A 21432-nucleotide genomic window follows, 5' to 3' on the forward strand; every position below is an offset into this window, starting at 1 on the left:
CCCTGTGTCAGTGGCACCAGCAGTTTGTTGCTCCCAGGACTCTGCTTCAATAGGCAGCTATGCACTTTTCCTTTCTCACAGCCAGTCCTGCCCACAGCAGTCTTCAAAGGGTTCAGAATCCCAGACACAAAAGCAATTTAACAGTGGGTCAGCCGCCACCTCCTGACACTTGCACCTCTTGAGAAACCTCAATGTCTTCCTGAGTAATTGCGAAACAAGTCCCTCCAGCCAGTGGTATTTAGGATGAATTATGATGCCTGACTTATTAACTCATGAGACAAATAATATTGCTCTGCCCATCATTTCAGTATTTCTCATTTCACTATGTTTATTGTGCATGCTGCTTAAGCTGTCTGTTCCAGATGAGTAATTCAGGCAAAACCACCTGCAGATGCTCCCTCTCTCATTCATACTCTCCCCTTGGAAATCTGCGGTGGCATCTGTTTCAGACAGCCTTCAAAAAGAAGAATGGGAAGGGCTGATTCTCAGATAGCAACTGAGACAATTACCATTCTCCTATCTTTTTAATGTCATTTAATAAGATTTTTAGCAAATGTTCAACTCTCATATATTTGTAATCAAGGGCACAGATGTCAGGTTTAATTAGCAGTCAGTGATGGGTTCTGTATTTATGCTTCAGTCAATATGATCTACGGTATATCAAGTATAACGCAAACGTACTGTTAGAAGTATTGCAGTTCAAATGAACAAACTATTCATCCATATCTACATTCCCTGGGCAAATACAAGGAGAGAATGGAAAAGAGAGAATAGTGCAGAGTTCTGTGCATTTCTAATAGGCATACAGGGAAATACAAGGTAAGATATGCAAAACCTAACCTGGAAAAGTCATGGCACAAGCATATAAATATTTGCCAGTATGGTAATTAACTTCTTGGCTGAAGCCAGCTTACTTAAAATGTTCAGTCTCAGTGCACTCAGAAAAGAAACGCAGTGAACCACAAAAAAAAAAAAAAAAAAAAAAAAAAAAAAAAGAGCATTTAAATGATTTAAATATAATAACCAATTACCTTATAACTTTTTTAATCTCCAGGTAAAACCCCTCCATTTTCTTTTGTCATTTGCATTTTAAATACATAGGGAAATAGCTGTTTTCTTATTTTCACTAATATGGGGACTAAACTCTCTGCTAAAATGAGGCATAGAGAACACTGCCATCTCTTTTTCCCCTCACTGACAAGAACACTTACGTTGCGCATCAATCCTTCCGTCATCTTCTTCTGACAGGTTTCTGTCATTTCCTTCTTTACCTGTTAGGTGCATCTTTGACACTTTGCTCCACGTGTTTTCCCTCATTTCCATCATTTCTTCCCTCTGTGTTATGCACCGAGAACAGGTGCTCAGGGACCACCTGAGCTCAGCAGGACTGTTTCTACCTCCACTTCCCCACTTAAAGTTTGCAGGGAGTGCAAAAGGGTGATGAGTCTGCCTTCTGGTTACTTGTAAAATAGTGGGAAAGAGCAGCATGAGGAAAAGGCACCGGCACACCCAGGTGCCTTTTCCTAGGACAATAAGCTCTACAGCATCTGCAATTATACTAATTGGAAGCAAGTAAACAATCAGAATGATTTATAAGCATAAATACACGTGAAAAACAAGAAGTTTCCACATATTAATATTGTAGAATTCAATACATGTACATCACAAAAGACCACTTGGTAGCAAATTGTATGTGAACTTGAAGATATCTATAACAAGAGCATGAGTACAGTGACAGAAGAAAAAAATAACCTTGCAATGTGCATCACATTAACTGTGGTAGGAGGGACACTACTTAGCACCAGCTAATTTAAAGCCGGACCCTTGGGAGCTAAGAAACTAGTTGCATTTGCTAGCGCAGCTGTAGCTGTCTATGAGATTACTAAGCCTTGATGGGATGTGTGTAGCAATCAGATGTAGCAGAGCAATCATTTGTGAAAAAAGAATACCAATAATTGCCTTGATATTTTAACTAGGTAGTTAAAAATGAAAATTTGCAAAAAATAATTATAGTAAGGACTGATGGTAATGGTGGCATAATATGGTGAAATGAAAATGTAATTTTTTTAAAAAAAGCTCAGATAATATATATATGTGTGTAAATATATATATATATATATTTATTTTTTTTTTTCTGGAGGTTCTACAACTGTAATACAATTCTCCATCTTTGTCAATTATAACTGTGAATTATTTCTAGCCACTGAAAAATGGCATTAAAAAAAAAAAAAAAAGCTGTAACTTCAAAAACCTCTAGTTCGTCTGTAGAAGCAAATAATCAAACTGATGAAGGATTGTCTGATTGAATCAGCAGATATGTTGTCACCAAATGAACATAAGGGATGAATTCTCATCAGTAAAATGGAACCACTCCTCAGCTTTGACTAAAGAAGGAAAGAGGCTGGAGTAGGAAGGTGGGAGTCAATGGGAGGGAGTTGTAGTAATCAAGATTAGGTAAGACTGTTTGAACAAGGGCATAGTAGTAAGCATGTTCAGTAAAGGGTGAAGTTTAGAAAGATAACCTGGGATAAATGCATGAGGTAAAACAAAGAACGAAAAGGAAGAAAAATAGAAGTGCTGTGTTTAGAAGTATGGGTGAGGGAATAGTAAGCACGTTTCAAATACAATTAAAATAAGGGAAAGGACAAGGTTTTTGAGGGGTCTATAATTTCCAACTGCAAAACTGATGTGCTTGAGAGCACACAGTTAAAGTAAGAAAAAAAATGGATAAGAAAAATAAATGAGATTTTGGCAATGTCAGCAATAGCTGAATCCATGAGAAGAACTGAAGTGTCCTGAGCGAGAGGAGGTCTGAAAGCAGAGATGACAGGCAGATGGGAGGAAGGGGAGCCAAAGAAAGAAGATGACTGACACAAATGTCTGGAGAACTTTAGTGAAAATCAGTTTTTAAAATCTTTCTAAAATTATGGCTGTTGAGAACAATGCTTGCCAGGCTTTTTTATTGATTTATAAAGTGGTTTCATTATTTTTCCGAAGTCTGAGATCTGTACAAAGCCTCTTAATGACAGCTCAGGGCCATTAAGCAAGATCCTTGTGTTTTATTTTTGCTGAATTGGAGGGAGAGAACAGAAGGAACTGCCGCTAGGAGGGACAGGGAAGCACAGTCACTCCCAGGCTCCCAGAACAGAGCTGCACCTGGCTGGGTGCTCGGATGCACGTTCCTCCATCAGCTTCCAGAAGAGCTGTACCACTGGGGTTTTTAGTGATTTTTGTTTGTTTGTTTGTTTGTTTTACTAAAGTGATTCTTAGTAAGGCATTGCACCAAAGCGGTACTTCAGAAAGCTTATATTTTATCAGTATGCCTTTGTCATCCTTCAGTGCAGCACAAAGATAGTTTGGTTTGTTTACATCTGACATAGATTTTGTTGTGTTTTTAACTGCTTTTGGCAGCTCAGTCCCATAAGTGGTGTCCAGCAGAGTTTAAATCAAGCTTTCTCCAGAGAAAGTTTTAAGTTCTTCTAGCCCATATCAGAAGGATAGAGTCATCCCTTCAGCTAAACAGAGCCACAAATAACTATAAAGAGGAAAAGAAGGATTTTTGAGCTGAAGAATATCTTTCTCTTAATTACAGTCCATGGTAACCTTATAACAGTCCTTAGTATCAATGCTGTTGCTTTTTCTTATCAAGAATTTTATTATGTTTGTGGTCTTACTAAATTCTTAGCTCTCAAAGTCAGGGGCTCATATGGGGTTCTCAAATATTTATTGTTTGAGAGTAATGAAAGCAAGTGTGTGTCTATCCATTTGATGCGTTATATGTGGTGCTAAGTCATCAGGTTTGCAAGAACTGAGATGAGATCAGGACATGCTTAGCTGCTCAGCCGTAAGCAAGACCTAAGTCTTGTATTTTGTATGAGAACTGGGGTGGGAGCTGCCAGATGCTGAAATGAATCATAACGACAGTTCTGTTGTAGAGTATCTGCAGATACTGAGACCTTGGTTTGCTTGTCAGTGTTCTGATTTTGAATTATCTTGGTGTTTTGTCTTTTGGTTAAATGACATCCCTTCAGCTGAGCACTAGGGTTCTGGCTTGTTTGTTGTTAGTAAGCTGTCCACAAGGCAAGGCATCCTCTCCAGCCTATTCCCTGCATAAACTTCTTAGTTAAATTAATAATAATTTGGACATATCCCCCTAAGCTGATTTTAGCATATCCCCACATTTTAGAGAGAGACTTCCAGCTGCTGCACATTTGAATACATTCTGCCCTAACTCAAGAGCAGCACACTGATGTATCGGTGCGTGGCTTGCCTAGACACACATTTCACTGGTAAATATCTAAGTACTAGGACTGGCATTTCTCCATTGGACTGGCAGACTAATGTCTGGATGCCTTTTTCATCATATGCTTCCACCAAATGTTTTTCTAGCAGAAGTATGAGTCACTTTAGAAAAGTGGTAGTTTGTTGCGCAGGATTTCTGAACTTGCATTTTCCCCTCTGTGAAACCCTGAGCAGCATTTTTTGAAAGCTTGTACCCTAGACTCCTTACAGTGTTTCGGGTCAGTCCAGACTTTTTTTCTTCCGAGATAATTAAGTATCATTAAATTTTTTGTTTCAGTCCATTTATCTACAAGACAATCTACAGGAGCTGCTGTTCATCTCCAGTAAAGGACAGATGTTTCCTCACAGCACACCTGCCAAGGTGGTTATGCAGATCTCAAGGAGCCAGACTTGCTGCTGTTCCTGCTAAGAGAAGGGCCATGGTGGGAGGAAAACTTGCCACTTCAAAGGGCAGTCTGCACAGCGGCAGTCACTGCCCTCTCACCCCAGTTCTGTTCTCTCTTTCCACTGCTCTCGACCTGGAGCCTGCTCTTCACCTTCGTTACTCATCCATTGCCAGCTGCTCTTCTGCTAGAAGAGGAAAAGGATGTAGGAAGGAGGACAGCTGTGATCTGCTCATCTTCTGAGCAGACCATGCTGCAGAAGAGCTACAAGTTGTAAACTTGATGCTGGTGTCTCCTGTAGTTAACAGAAGCTCCACAGACCCTACATGGCCTTTCTCACTTTCCTTCCCCACTGACTACCCCTTCATCTTTCCCACAGCCTGCCGACTCCTTGATCATCCTTTTGTCCTTACTTCAGGTCCACCACTGCCTCACAGTCGTCTCTCAGCTGCTGCAGCCCAGCCCCCTAAAACCCTCATTTCAAGTTCAATACTTCACCCCCTCCTCTGCAACCTTCAGGTGATGTTTACAGATCTTTTTTAATCCTAGCCTACTCCTATTCTGGTAGCGCCCACAAGACAAGTATTAGTTTATTTAACATATAAACTGGGCAGTAGAACCTGGTTTTGGCTTTAATGTTTATTGAAGGCTTGAGCTGGTCCACATCCTGTTGATTATCAGGGGGGTTACTGTGCATTCACATGTGGGGATGTATTTCACACGTAACTGTTCCACACTGACTTCCCTATGCAAACTAATACTTAGGTCTTGCTTAGGCAAACATTTCTTCACCTTGCTAGCACGTACAGGCACTTGTTGACTTTCTTATTAATAGCACAGCATGGGTATGTCAATACTGAAATGGTCTGAGATCTGCAAGGTAAAAGATATTTATGGCAAAGATAGCATGCTTTTATATCCACACTCAGCATTGGCTACAGCTAAAACAACAGTCGTGCTCAAGCACTCCTAGATTTCTGGTAAGGATAGGAAGCTGTTATTGTCCTGGCTATAAAACTTTGTTGTTCTCTCTCAGAGATCCAGGACCAGATATCTTCTATAGTTTTAATGTGAAGATGTTGAATACCACAAAACCAGTAGCTGGCTCTGCTTACCAAGAGCGTTACGAAATAATCTTCAGAGCTTTATACTCACGCATTCACTTTTTTTTTTTTTTTTTTTTTTAAGATTTAGTTTTGTGATCTTGCATATGTAATGTAACTTCCACACTGGTAAACAAGGATTCTGCTAGAAATGAGATAAGTACTTCAAAGTATATTCTTAAATATATAGACTGGTACCACTACCCAGAAAGGCTGGATAACAGCTTGCTAGAGATAAGTATTTATGAAAAATATTTGCACCTCTTGGATCACTGAATTCCCTTGCTATATAGAAAATATTTAACTGTTAATGCATTATAGATGTGTCGTTGGCTGTCTGAGCATTGCTTTCAGAAGTTACATTCGTACACACGGAAATGATACCACCTGAAAAAATGTGCTAGAAGATGTGAGAGAGAACGGAAAAGAACTAATTAGCCTGAATTTTTGTTTAAGAATCTTCAACACACCATTCAAAAGCATCTGTGAAACTACTCATCATAGGAAACTGAACATTTTAACTACAAGCCTAACCTCAAGGTAAAGTATATAGTCTTCAAGGCACTCTTTGAATATCCGTTCACTAATACCTGGTACTAACAGCCTCAGTAATAGCTAATCACGTAGTAAGTGTGTTAGTCTACATGACTTGAATGGTCAACTATTTGGAAATTTGTTTGTTCATACAATGTGAAAACGTATAATGCGTAGCCTCAGCTTGGGCTGGGGAATAGTGCAGTAGAAAGGAGACATTTTATTTGCTAGCTTGGGATAAGAACACATCCTGCCCCCACTGCACCTCCAATGCCAGGGCTCAAATATCCCTCCTAAATAGAAATGAGCAGAGTTAGCTAAACTCTCATGAGAGCCTGTCTCAGGGCATTTTATTGTATTTCAGTGTTATTTACTGACATGTCTCATGTGCTGTTTACTCAAGCTCCAGTAAATCGGCTCCTTTTTTTCCTATAAAGGTGTATAGCCAATAGTTACCAGTAAAAATAAATAAATAAAAAAATAAAAAGGCATGAAAACATGACTAGGGTATAACTGATATTTGCGTAAGTTTGAAGAGGATTTGAATTGAGCTCTAAGACATGAACTATCCCATGTGTCACAGTGAGTGTTCATTCAGAAATCAATGGCGTTACCAATATGTCAGTATTAGATACTTAAGTGCTCGTTGAAGCAAGGGAGAAAGGATAATCTCAAGAGGAGCTATTTGGAAGAATAGCTCAGTTTCATGACATGAATGGGTGCATTTATGAGAGTGCTACCATATAATTATATATATAAATTTAGCTTACTTGGGAAAGAGACAAGCCCTGTGTGCCCAGTGTAGTCTTTAAGTATATCTGTGCTCCAATAAAGAGAGCTAACACAGGAAGCCTGTGGTATTGTATATATAGCTTGTGTTTTTAAAATATGCATAGCCTATTTAGGATCAGGTATCTGCATCTCATTGCAGTAGGTCAAATTAGTTATGGAAATAGAGTGGAAAATACCGCTTTTCATCATCTGAGAAGTTATCTTTAGATGGAATATTGTAATATCAATATATAGATATTAACTGATATGTCATTTGAAAATAAGAGATCTCTGAATAACCACTTCCCACAAAGCTTTTGTCGTATCTTCACATCTAATTGTCTGCTGCGAAGTGGTAGCAGATAATGGCATCTCTTAGTCACGGAATACAGATAGGCGAGCTGCATTTCCCAGGCTAAACAAAACCTGAAAGCTATGAGACCACGAGCCTTACAAAGTTGAATTTCGTAACTTTAAGGTAGCTTTCTCAAGCTAGGTAGGAAAAGATAACACGGTAAGGCCAGAGCAGTCTATGCTGAGTGCCTACAAGTTTTTTTTCTTATTCGAAGGAAGAAGGCAATGAGGAAAAAGCAAAGTTAAGCTTCCATATGCCTGTAGCTTTTACTATGAACTACAAAACTTCCTTTTCTGGAACTGCAAATTCATTGAATAATGGGTCAAATGAACAAATGCCGCCAAAACTGAATCTTGAAACAGACTCTTTGTTTACTAGTGATAAAGAAAAAGTTTCTATCTTTGTAAAAGATGATCAAGCCCTGTGTAAAGGGCTTTTTACTTTCATAAATGTAAATTCTGGACAAAACTCAGTGTAATATCCTATTTCTCAGTGCAATATCTCATTTCTTTTCCACCCCAGCCATCCCGAGAAGATATATTCAATGCCAACATTTGATGGAAAAAACGTTATCAAAATATTAATGCTAATTATAAACATCCAGGTATCTTGTTGCTTTAGAGTAAATTTTTCCTCATTACACAGACTAACAGTGAAATACTTTCCACCCCGTTTCAGCTTGCTCTTGCAAAAACTTGATTCATGCCAAGTTCCGGTCTACAGAAAATGAAGTATGTAATTTTGATGTAATACAGAAACTTGAAATCTGTTTTCATTACTACAGCTACACAGACACTAATCAGAAATGGAAAAGCACTTCTATGCTGTTTATTTTGCTTCAATGTATAGCTGTAATAATTTCTTAAAATGACTAACGAAGAGACGAAGTATGGTAGCTTTTTGATGCTACACACAGACTAATGCCTTCTTTGAGGTGATGTAGGGTTTACTGATAATTTAAAACAGCATGTTTTTCAAACAGCAATAATAGTCAAAAATTTGTCTGAGGTCCTTGCAGCATCAGTAGATGCTGCATGGTATCTGTTTTATATGAAAATAATAAACCTATATTTAGGAAAATGCATATTCTTCTTTGTAAGAAATCGGTCTAGCTTTCTTTATGGACATAGATCTCTTACATTCAACTTTCAAGCTACAACTTTCATCTTATTTATGCTAATTTAAATCCATGGACATCCAAAGAAAGAGAAGTAGGATCTTAAAAAAGATGGTAGACCATGTGCATTTTTTTACCATATGGCCAACATTCTTTCCTTATGGAAGAATGTGTCATAATAATGATGGTTGATGGTTGGACCAGATGATCTTGGAGGTCTTTTCCGACCTTAATGATTCTGTGATTCTACGATAGTAAGTAACAGCCTCCAACCCTTCACCCGGTTTCTGTTATAAATCCTCTGGGCTCTTCTGACCATGTTTGGTTCATTATAAATATTCAGACAGGACATAAGACAGTACTTAAATCTTTGTTTTAAGATAAGCAGGGATAAGATCAGATGATCTGTATGTGCTCATTTGGTCTTTTCTTTGAAATGAATAGCCTTTCTGTACCTACTTGTCTCATAGGACCGAGCTTTACAAATAAATCCCCCGAACTCTCAATAAAAAATAAAAATAATAAAAATGCAATGTTTATACCATATTTGTCAGAAAATGTATTTGAACAACTTAACAATAACAATCAGGGTAAAATACATTATAATCAATTGGAGAGTCTCTACAAAGAAAATTGAAAATATTAAAGGATTGCAAAATCAGTTTTATACTTCCAGGATATGAGTTTTATAAAATTCAGTGAAGAAACAACCTGTAGCTTGTGGTATAGCTAGTCTGGTTACATACTGAAGTGGTAAACAACTGTATTGCTTTCTATAAATAAATACACAACATTCTTATGGCAGATTTTATTTTAAAATAGAATTATTTTACAAGTAAAACTTAAACCATAAGATAAGATGCCTCTATGAGGGATTCAACTTTTAGGTATGCAAACTTCAGTCTTACAGGCAAACAGAAGCATTGACAGTGTTTGGGACCAGATCATGGGAAATCCGTGAGCTGGCGGGGCAGAGGCTTTGCTTTGCACAGCTGTGTAAAGACTTGCCATAATAGCTGTCCCTAGCAGCAGTCTCTGCGCCGGAGGAAACATGAGCAGCGCCCGTTCTCGCTCCCCTAGGAAGCATAACGCTCGGCAGAGCCAGGAAGGGGAGCAGTGAGCGCTGCGGCATTGTGTGCTGTCTCCTGGCGAAAAAAGTACACCGAGAGATGCTCTTACAGATGGCACAGACTAAACCTCTAAGAAACCCTCCTGTGGCGCCCCGTGCATACGGCAGTGACAGCCACCACCGCATCCCCACGGGTTTTGCAAGGCCGTGGCCAAAGCGGGTGCAGAACCGCGACCTCGGCCTTCAGCATCTGCTCTTCAACCGCTTGCTCTTCCTTTCTTGCCCCGTTTCCGAAGGCCCTCTCACGGAACGATTCTGTATGCAAAAGCAGTAGATAGATTCTCGGCTGGTCCTTCGATGGCTGTTGTGTTTATTTTCAAAACCGCGTTAGGTCTGCAACAGGCGAGCAGGCCCCTGCGAGCCGTCGCGCCCCTCTCCCGCCTCGTCCCCCCTGCCGGGCGAGCGTGGTGCCGGGGGGAGGCCATTTTGCGGCTGCAGAGGGGAGGAAGGGGGTGGCGGGGCAGGAGGGACGAAGACCGGGGGCAGGTAAGCGCGACGGCGCCCGGCGGGGCCCCGAGCGTGCTGCGGGCATGGCCGGGCTGCGGGGTTCGGCGGAGGGGCTGCGAGGCTCGGCCGAGGGGAACCCCCTCCGCCCGGCGACCCCCGGCCGCCCCCCTCGGCGGGGCAGGGCCGGCAGGGAGCGCTGTGCCGCCCCGCAGGCAGCCGGGGCCGCGAAGCCCTCCCCCGTCTCCTCCCCGCCCGGCCCGCGGGGGACGGGGGCAGCGGAGGCCGGGGCGCCGCGGCGGGCGGGGAAAGCAGGAGGGGCAGCGCCCGGCAACATGGAGGGAGGCGCGGAGCGGGCCGGCCCCTGATGCGGCTCTTTCTCCTCCTCCTCCTCCTCCTCCGGGCAGCGGCTCCGGCGGCGGTTCCCTCTCCCTGGCGGCGGCTGGCGGCTGGAGATGAGCAGGTCGGCGGCGCTTCTCCTCTGCCTGCTGGGCTGCAACGTGTGGAAGGCGGTGACCAAAACCTTAGGGGCGCCCGAGGCGGCTCAAGGTCGGTGCGGGGAGAAGGGCGGCGGGACCGGCCCGCTTTGTGCCGCGGCCCCCCCGGGGGGGCTGCATCGTGCCGACTTGGGGGGGCCGGGGAGGAATCGGGGCCGGGGAGGCGATGGGAGACCCCCCCGGGCACCCCGCTGGCGGCGGCGGCAGCCCCGCGGCGCAGGCGGGTGCGACCCCCGGGGCTGGGGAGCTTTTGTTAGCGGCAGGGGCTGCCGCCGGCCTCATTGTGCGGCCCCCTCGCTCCTTCCCTCCCTCCCTCCCTCCTGTGCCGCCGGAGCTGTTGCATTGCGTCCATCTCCCCCGGCAGCCCTCCCGCCGCAGGGCCCGAGGCGGCGGTGAGGGGCGGCGGGTTGGGGGGGGGGGAGGCGCCCGAGCCCCTCGCCTCCCTTCCGTGGGGCCGCCGGGCTGCGGGCTCGCCCCCTTCCCCCGGGGCTGGCCGGGCGGCTCGGTTCCCGCAGCCCCGGGACGTTTCCGGGCCTCGGCCCGGCCTTTTGTTCGGCGCGGTGGGCTGGGGCAGCCGGGGAAGGCGACTTGATGGCCTGTCACTCGCCAGCACCTCCGGGGTGGGAGCAGGAGGCACCCCGGGGTGCTGTGGGGGTGCCCCCAGCCCCTGTGGCAATCGCCATCTTCCTGGGCCCAGCCAGGGGTAGCTCTGCCCCACTCCTCGCAGGTACCTTGGGGCACGGTGTGGAGGTGCACCTGCCCCATAACACACACCCTGTGCGGAAACCGGGTGGGTAGGAGATGCTGCTCCGTGCCCCGGTGGCTCCCAGCTTGGTGTGACAGGAGATCTGCTTCTCTCCGTGCCTGGAAAAGGGCCCTGCAGCAGCAGCGCACCCACCGGGACCACGGCTGTGTCAGAAAGCAGAAAACCTGGCTACCTGATGGTCCTGAATATGCCAGGAGAAAATGCATCTCCAGCATCATCAATTGCCTTGTACCTTGTGCTGTCAAGTGGCTACATGTGCCATCAGGGATGGAAGAGGTCTTACTCCAGCTCAGCCCTTGTGGCTGTGGTCAGTGTCTTCCCTCTGTGGTGGGATGGAAGTACATCTTGTAAAGCATGTGCTTGTGTCCCGTTTCCTATCAGCTTTCTTGTTCTGCCCTTCATTAAGATCCAGTAAGTGATGCTTGCCACAAGACAAGAAGGAATATGTTCAAAGTAATATTTTTTGACTTTTGCATTTATGGTGTGCTAGGTAAGCTCTAGGTAGACTCCTGTTCTCATGTAGAGTATTCAAAAGGTGCTGGTATCTCGTAGCAAAACCTACCACACTAGGCAATCTGATGTCAAAGTTATGTCACATTCAGTCCTTTTTTTATAAGGACAAAATATCATCTGTTACAAAATAAGAACTACCAAACTGTGACTCAAGGGCCATTAAAGTCAGGACTGTATTGTGAGTTTACTGATAGGTGAGATGGGAAAAAAAAAAAGACCTGTGTTCATCCCTTGGCACCTGAAGTTCTATTGTAATTTCTCTATCATATGAGAAATCTGTCATATACACAATCAGAATGGTGAGGTATCAGCAAAATTAATGCTTTTCAACTGTCCTGTTGGTCTTCTACTGTAAGCTCTGCTCAGAGTATCTGGAGAGACTTGTCTCCATAGCTGCTGCATTCCCATCAGAACTGATAGCTGATGGTTTAAGTAGTAGCAGCTATGTCAGTGAGTTGAGAACATTCGTATCTAGATGGAATGGTCTAATTTTATCTTCAGTGTAAGAACAGCTGAGCTTTCATAGGTAGCATTATTTCCCAAATTCTTATTGTGAGCTTTGGATGTCTGCATTGGTAAATGGGTATGTAGAGCTGATCTAGTACTGAAGCGTGTTCTGCTGAGCTGTAATTATTAGTTACCAGCTATTTACTGTGAATCTCTTTAAAAAAAGCTTGTGATGCAAAATTGTTGTTTGTATATCCATCAGGTGTGAACATCAGGGGGTGGGGATGGGGAAGTGTTTTAGCACCCCGCACATTCCTTGTTTGCGTGCCGAGCCCAGTGAGCGCTAAATGGTTATACAGCTTAAACCAACAGTTTTTTCCCTCCTGCCCTTTAGCACTGTGGTGATAGATCTAGCTACAGGTGAAGAGAGAGCACCACTGCCTAAGTTTAGGGATGCATGCAGATGACATTCTTTCCTCTGAATGGATGTGCCCCCTGTGGCTGGGGAGAGACTAGAGTACCAAGGGAGCAGAATGAAGGTGGAGGTGAGAAAACCAGAGGATGCTATTGTGAAGTAATTGCTTCGAATGTAATATTTATTATTGGACAGATTGCAGGAGACTATGGTAGAATCCTCCGTGTGGTGGGTTAGGTTAGATGAGACGTAGTTAAGATTTCCCATTCCTCTGTTAATGTGAATATGTGTTGGACTTGGAGCTATCTGAACATGGGATGTGTAGCTGGTGTCCTGGTTCAGGAAGGGAAGAGGAGCAAGTCTTTGCATCTAGCATTTCTCTTTCTCACTGCTCTCAGCCTCCTGTTCAGACGATTCCAGCCTGAAATTCTGCTCAGGCAGGCTGGTTACATAATCGGTGAATATGGAAAGTACTGGTAATTAAGCTCCGCATTTAGCACCCTATTTAGAAAATTGAATGACTTTGGCAGGCTGTTACCTTATTTGGCTCATTATGCAGATACAGTGTGGCCTCCGAAGGTCACAGAGGTAACCTGTAAGTTTCAGTAAGTGGAAGAACTTTCTTTCTTTTTTTTTTTTATACAGTAAAGTCCATGCAGATGAAGATGTGTTGTTCAATTTTGTCATTATTGGGACTTAGCACCCCAGCAATGAAGTTGTTAGAATTCCAGGAAAATACATTGAGGATTGATATCATGTTGTCTCTCTAATTTCTCTCAGATGCTTGCAACCTGGCCAGTGTTTCAAGTGGGACCAAGTTTTATATATATATATATATATATATATATATATTTAATTTCTTCTATTATTTATTCCGAAACTTAAATTGGTTTAAATGTATGCTGAAATTAATGTATAGGAGTTCAAATTAAAAAAACACAAACAAGCAAACAAAAATGCCCACGACCACTAAGGCTGGATTTTGACTGTCAGTTGGTGATTTGGCTGAGTACAGACAAAATACTCGATGAGCTCTCTTTGTATGAGCAGACCCTTTTAAATTTTGGGAGCCTTGGCAAGGTGGGAGTTTAAGAGTTATGTGAGGAGGTAACAGGAACCCAGGCAGAATGCAAGTGAAATCAGTGTAATTTGAGAGGGGTTCAGTTTCTTTGTTGGCTTTTAACTTTGCTTTGCAGTAGAAAGTGGTGATGATTCATTCATAGATGCTAGGGAGGATCTCATAAAAGAACTGCTCGAGTATTACGTTGTAGTGCAGAAGCCCAGTATGGCTTTCAGCTGATGCAGTGGTTATAGGTTTTAATTTATGTCTTCACTGGTCTTTATATTTTATTAGTTGTTCAAAACTAAGACATTTTAAATAATAAAATAACACATTTGAATAATAAATAGCCTCCAGTTCAAGAACTATTTTACTGGTAGACACATATGCTCAGGCTGTCCCAACTTTGTAACCACAGGATAAGATCAGGAGATCAGGCCTTTTTTTTTTTTTTTTCCTAGTGTGGTGGTGAATAAAAGTTCAGCTGTCACAACTTAGTCAGAATCCACAATATCTTCTCCCTCTGGGTGCATGGGCGATAGGGAAATTGATGCTGGAGTGCTGCTGCTTGCCTGTGTGCAACCAGCCAGAACATTACTTGTTGTGAAAGCCAATTTCACAACCATTTCAGCTGGACGTTTTGTGAAGGTTTCTTTTCTGGATGGCTCAGTAACTGCAGTGAAGAGACCCTCAAGTTCTTGGCTTCTTTTTAAGCCACTTATGCTAAGCTTGCCGTTCTAGCTGTGATGGTAGATAAAGTTAAGATGAAGTAAAACTAGTCATTCCTTTCATCTTGCACTGCCACACCATCTCTTCTCAATCAGCTGTAAATTACTGGTGGCCTTCAAATGCAAACATTACTTCACTGAGACCACGAATGGACTCACCAGAGTAGAAACTAAACTGCTCTAAAACAGTACAAAAGATGTTTTATTTTAGGAGGAACAAATTGTTTGCTTAGTACTAAACAGTATTGTAAAATCTTAATGAGGAGGATGTATTTGTTGGTTATCAGATTAAGAAAAATGCTAGACTTGTTCATGTTTACCTTCAACTCCTAATGCTTGCAGATGGCATGCTGAGAGCTGGGCCAAATGAACAATTACCTTGGTGAGTGCATGGTGTAAAATGGCAGCCTGTCTGGTGAATGTTTGTGTTCACCTTTTTGGCTTGTAACACCTTGCAGTAAGTGGTTCAACTTACCGTATGTATGGTTAAGAGCACGCGTGTACGTGCTTGTCAGGGGATGGCGAGTTCCCACGCTGGCTTCCCTGTGGTCACTTGTCTGCTTGTGCCGTGAGATGGTGTTAAGTGTTACCTAATACACAGGGAAGAGCACCCTTCACCCTTCCTCTCTTGTTTTTTTGGTTGTTGTTTTTGTTTTAAACCTCATACCGACACCTCTGACTGGATGAGACCTGGTTCATGAAAGTTTTAGGGTCTTTCTGTGCCGACTGCTGGCCGAGTGAAGGGTTTCAAATAGCAGTCCTTTCTCTACAGGAGAGGTTTCTGAGAGCAATTAAATGCAGTTTTACCATACGCCTGGTACCTAAACGGAAGCCTTGGTGTATGTGTGTGGGGATGGAAGCAGGATTGTGCCTGTAGGTTCATTGGAAAACTTGAGAAATCATCAGTGATTTTGGTGCATTGAGGGGTAGGGCTGTCGCTGCCTGCTGTGAGAACAAACTTCAGATTAGTTCTGTACTCCTGTAAATGAGCAATAACTACCAACAGTTGTGGTGCTTGAAGAAAAATGAGAGCAAAATGCATGGCAGGGAGATTTAATGCGTAATTTGGGGGTTAAGGACCATTCCCACAAGCTTCTCCTAGTGAATTTGTTTCAGAGAATGGTTTGGGTTGGAAGGGACCTTAAAGACCATCCAGTTCCACCCCCCTGCCATGGGCAGGGTAGTTTTCCCTACGAAGTTATATTTACTAAGGCAGGAGCAAACGAGAAGGTGGAATACATTATAATGCAAATAACCATTGGCGGTTTCTTAAAGCCTAAGCTAAACTTCATGACAAAGGAATGGGTCTGCTTCCCTGTACACAGCAGCCATTAGCAGCTCACCTGGAGGAAACTCACTGCCTGCCCACCAGCAGTTCATCTGGCACCGTAAAAGCAGCCTTCCCAGGGTGGCGATGCACACGGCAGCCTCTGCTGCTGCGTGACAGTACGGGTGCGTGCCCTACCTGGCAGCTTGGTGCCCAGTTTGAGAGGCATTTCTTAGAGCATTGTTTGAAGTCTGGCTTCTGGGTAGCAATATGGCTGGAAATGATGCTGCTTTCAGGTATTGGAAATTTTTTCCAGTACATTTGATCAATCCAATTGTCTTGTACCTCAAACCTGTGATGTAGGGAGATAGTTTTTTTTTCCAGTCAGTCAAAAGCAAATCAAATAGTCTCCAAAACATCTGCAACTTGAAGTCAAAGTGTATTTTCAGTACTTTTTTGTGGCACTGATGATTATCTTGTATGGCATTTTTTGTAGGATTAATTTCCCTTTGCACCGATATGTATTGGTTCTGCCTTTGGATATGAAGAAAGGCAGCTTCTGTGAGAGCTGTGGTGTTGGTGTCCTGCTTCTCCCACAGGTCTCGAGGTTTTACTGGATACCTGTCGGGCAGCGCAAGTAAGGAAGACAAGAAGCCTGTGTAAAGAGACTTGTATTTACTAGAACAAACAAGTCATACAAAAATTTTTACATTAATTTACCTGTGGGGGAAAGGACATCTTCATTTCTTAGTCTATTCTGACAAGTTTTTGTGAGGGGAAGGAATTCAACCAACCTACCTGTAGCAACACTTTTCAGAACCTGCCATATATTACTAAAACATTTAGTTTTAGGAAATACCAAAGAGAACTGAGTACTTTTTTTTTTTTTTTTTTTTTTTTTCCAGAAATTCCAGAAACATTTTCCTGTAAGCTGGTTTACATTAAGTTTTCAGCTAATGTAATATCTGGCTTGTTGTGCATGGGTAATAAGCATTATACACATGCTTTTTCTGAGCACCATCTTTAGTTTTATTGGAGACGGGAAAAGATATATTTGTTACTACGGAGCCATAAGAATGTGAACATACTGTAATTTGTTCTTGCTTTTAATAAATGCATTGAATCTTTCACAGTAAAATATTAACACAGAATCCTATCTGACATGTGGCAAGTCTGAGACCTTGAAAGCAGTATTTAAGAATATTCAGCACAAGGCTACATTTTTCATTCCGTGTAAAATGCCAGTGGGTCAAATAATGTGAAATGTTCTGTTTCGGATACACCCATTTTGCTTTTTTGCTTGTTTGAAGAGCAATGAATTTAGAGATGATCTGAAGGGAAAATTAATTTATGTCCAGTATAATCTTTAAATTTGTCTCCCATGCTGACTGCGTGGGGGATTGGATATCTTTAAACAGAGCTGCTGTTAGTGTAAGGTATGTAATGTAGAATAGAAGTGGTCTACGTGCAGGCAGGGCACAGAAAAACCTCTGGAAATCCAACATTGAAGTTATCTTTTAATTGTTCCTACTCCTAGTTTTTGCAGTTCTACGAGCTGTCACTGTGGGTGAAATCCTGTCTTTATCCATTATCTGTACACCTCGTACACCAGGCGGTGAAGCAGAAACCTGTCACTGTGAGCAGAAACCTGTACCTGCACCGGTGGAAAACTCTGCTGTGCTGCTTGCTGGTTATGTGGCAGATAGCGAGGCAAGTAACAGATGAGGGGAACCCCTCATCTCAACTTGCCCCCTCCGCAGGGGCCACCCTCAGCCTCCCCGCTTCATGGGAAGCAGGCTTTGAGGAGCCACAGCGGCAGCAGGGGTTAGCGGGGGGAGGAAACAGGGGTGTGGGGGAAGCCAAGGGAAGGAAGTAGCAGCATCCTTTTGGCATGGGGGCAACAACAGAGCTGCATCCAATAAACTGCAAAATGCTTCATTTTTTTTCAAGAAATCCCAGCTGCAAAAGTGATGGAGAACTGTTGTACTGAGTGGTAGATGTGGGTAATATAATAGCAAAGTTTAACAGTAAAAGGGAGCTTAATTTAACAGTCAGTAAATGCCAAGGTAAATAAGAGGTAGAGTTATAAGGTAATCCTGCTTTGCTTAAAACAAAAAGGAACCCCCCCCAAAAAGGAGGCTTTTCTTCTTGGAGATGTTTCTAGAGGTGATAGCAATGTTGGGAGCACCTTGTTGCATCCTACGTTTGTGATCACCATTACTGAAAATACTGTCTTCTTCCACCCTTTATAAGCAAGGCAGTATACTGACGTGGCAACAAGCCTTTCTCAAGTGATATTGTGAGACTTCCTTGATTTTAAAAAAGAAAAGCAAAAAGAAAAAAAACCTGTAAATGCTGTATTTAGGCTGTTGGGAGGAAATAAATGTATTGGCAGTTTTATCCATCCCTCTTGCTCTCCACCTTATTATGGCTTGGGAATTTGTGCAAAGTGAAAGGTTGAGATCCAAACATTTAATCTCTTACTCTGTACTTGGTATATGAACATATGACTTCCCATGCAAAGGACATGCACTTGTCATGCATCTCGCCTCATTTAGCTGTCTTCAGATGTCTGCATCTTAGTCAGTCATCTGCAGTCCTCCTGCAGACACACACATCTGATCTATCCAGCTAATGGAGCTGAGCGTCGTCGCTGTTACCAAGAGCGAGCACCCTGAGTCAGATGGATCTTGCTGTAGCATCCACTGGCTGTAGGGATCTCCCCTGACTAGCACAGCAGCCCAGGCACTCCCCAGAAATGCTTTTTGCACTCCCATTTAGTCAGATGAATCCTCCCCTAGATCTCATAACTGGAAGTCTCATCAGGACACTGTTGCCCTGAGCCTCAGAGCTACTGAATACGTAGCACATAACGACTGCTGAAGGGATGAATGCACGCCCATGGACTACCTGGCTGGGTTATGATGCATTTCTCAAGGCTCAAACCAGTTGTTGTCTACGGCACTATTTTACATTTCTAAACCATTTGTCTTTGTAGGGTTATGTTTATGAGTCCAAGTGTTTTCCTCCCAAGGGTAAATAAACAAAAAGAAAGGCTTAGAAACAAGTAAAGAGGCTTGCGGAGTTGTTTGGGCTTGTCTCCATGTTGTATTTTCTTTTCTTTTTTTTTTTTTTTTCCCACAGTTTTAATTAGTTTTGTGTTCCCAAGAGTTGATTTACTCTGGATTAAGCTGTATTGTTCTTCACCTTTGTCTGTTTTCTCTCTTACTGGCATTTGTGTAGCTGTGTGATAAATCAGATGGAGGAAGTTACCCCACTGAAAATGCTTGTACACGCTGGTTCAGCTTTCACCTGGACCACTTCCCAAGTCGGATTCACTGGGAGTTACACAGACGCTGCTGCTGGTGTAGAGGAAGGGGCTGAGAGGAGCTGGTAAATGAAAACGGGGGCTTCATGGCAACAGTGCCAGTTGATGCAGGATTAAACTGATAAGTTTTAGGGCACAACTTCTAGCAAGAAAACTGTTTTAGCTGTAACTGCTTGAATGAGACAACTGTTGAAAATGTTTTACGCCCTCTTTGCTCAAAGAAAAAGTATGAAGACTTTCTGGATAACTAATTTGCTCACAGGAGACTGAGAAAACTGCACTAGAGCTCGGAGCAGTGAACATGGCCAGCCCTACGTACTCGCGGATGGTTTGAGATGCATTCAGCCACAGCCGTCTCCGTCTGCATCAGGACAGGTTGTTGTCTCTGCATCTGCTGCTCCACTTCGTGCCTGGCATGGTCATTTTAGCAGAGTTTTGTCCATGATTTAAGCCAGTGTGACCCACAGTATGTAGTGCTCATCAGTTTTCTACCAGTTGTAGAGGAAAGTGGGTTAGCACCTGAGTCATCTTGGCCCTGCTCTCAGCCCCTCCCTCACGGCCTGGGAGGAAATGATGCACTTTGGCCAATTGAAATGCGGAAGAAAGGCAGAGGGCAGTCCTGGGTGCTTAACATAGCATCCTGATAGAGTAATTTTTATCAGCTAACTCCAAGTATGTGATTTGGCGTAATTACTGCCTGGCGCCTGATAGCGTCTGGTCACTCCTCTCACAACTGTCTGTCGGCCAGAGCAATTCCCACTTTCCTCCAGATAATTGCTTTGCTTTCCTTAGTTATTGCATTTCTGCATTGATGTCTCCTCGTTTAGGGTGTCTGCTGAGAGATAAGACGTGAAAACTTCCTATCCTGCCCTTCTTCCTTCTGTTCCCATGTTGGCCCTCTCCTATCTTGAAAGGCTTGGAGGGCTTTTGCCTCGCACCAGCAGGAAGCTCTGCCAGGGAGTGTGCGTGGCATTTCATTTCTGCTGGAGTCGGGCGGGCAGTGCTAGGGAAATAAATGGGTTCAGGAGCTCTGAGACAGCACTGCTGGGCTGCAGGGATGAGGCAGATGAGGATGGGAACGTGCTGCTGGGCAGCCCGGTGACAAACTTGCCCAGGCGCCACGTTGTGTTTGCAGAATGGGTGGCATCGGCTCGAGGTGACAGCGAGAGCTGTTCTCTCTGCTCTGCTCTAAATCGTGCTCCTGGCAAGTTCTGAAACCTGCTGAGTAGCACGCTGACCAGGACAAATATTACAGTAGTTTAAAAAGCTACTGGTGGTAATAATGTTGACAGGCACTGTGAAGCACAGCAATATAGTCGCTCTTTTAGCTTTACTGTTAGTACCCAGAGCATTCTTGCAACTCAGCTTATTTCAGCCTGTGGTGCTGCAGTCAAGGTCCTGGCAAGTAACTTAAGTTTGAAGCAGTCTCTGGGTTCATGATGTATGATTTACAGGAGGCAGGAACACAGATGGTTGAAACAAGAGCTGTATTTTTGTTGTTTTGCAGGGTGTCTGTGTGGGGGAAGTGTTAGTTTTTTTTTTCTTTTTTTTTTTTTCCTCCCCCCGCTATTAAAACTTTAATATGAAGAAGCTCATTTTCTTCAAAAGTTAAGATTTTCTTTGTTCTCACCGGGATAGTTATTTTCATTCTTTAGCATACTGCGTGTTAAAACTTTTTTTCGAGGGAATTATAGCGCTGGACTTAGTAGATGTAAATGTTGTTGTTAGCAGCCTATGTGAAAATTACAAAATACACTTGCTTCGAGCAGTTTGAAGCAGTAGGAGTGAGAGTTTCTAATGGGATGAATTTCACATTTTCTTATTGCTGCAAGCTATTGGGTTGTAACTGCAGCAGGCTTCAGAATATTAAGCTGGTAAAAGTACTTTTAAATATCAGTTGTTGAAGGAAGAGAACCTTCATGTACTAAAATTCATGCTGAAAACCATTAGCTTTTCCAGACGTTTGATTAGATAAGGACTTCCTCCTTCAGATCAGATAGGAATAGCTATCTGCTCTGTGAAGCTTTACTGTAGTGAAAACTGCTTGGCACTCCTTAGCTGTGTTAAAAATCTTTCTGGAGATCTTGTTTTAATTAGTAATTTTACCTGGGAGCGTGTAGTTAATCTTTCATTAGCATTCTTTTTTTTTTTTTTTTTTTTTTTTTAAAGCATGATTTACTGTCGTTGCAGAAAGATAGCTGCATAAGTCAACTTAGCAGACATCTTTAGAGAAAGGATCAAAGCTGTGTCATGTCACACGTTAACCTTCAGCA

The 21432-nt window shown here is 43.1% G+C and overlaps 1 protein-coding gene across 1 annotated transcript in view; it reads left to right on the forward strand.

The window, feature by feature from the left end:
- The first annotated feature begins 10433 nt into the window (after positions 1 to 10433).
- The window catches only part of FAM171A1 (family with sequence similarity 171 member A1), an 87423-nt gene continuing 76424 nt past the window's right edge, over positions 10434 to 21432 (forward strand). The window contains exon 1 of the mRNA XM_035317255.1: positions 10434 to 10687. Coding sequence (XP_035173146.1) covers positions 10594 to 10687 — 94 coding nt within the window. The 5' untranslated portion in view covers positions 10434 to 10593. The remainder of the gene's footprint in view (positions 10688 to 21432) is intronic.

Source organism: Oxyura jamaicensis, chromosome 2, assembly GCF_011077185.1.
Source record: "Oxyura jamaicensis isolate SHBP4307 breed ruddy duck chromosome 2, BPBGC_Ojam_1.0, whole genome shotgun sequence".
In the NCBI taxonomy this organism is placed as follows: Eukaryota; Metazoa; Chordata; class Aves; order Anseriformes; family Anatidae; genus Oxyura; species Oxyura jamaicensis.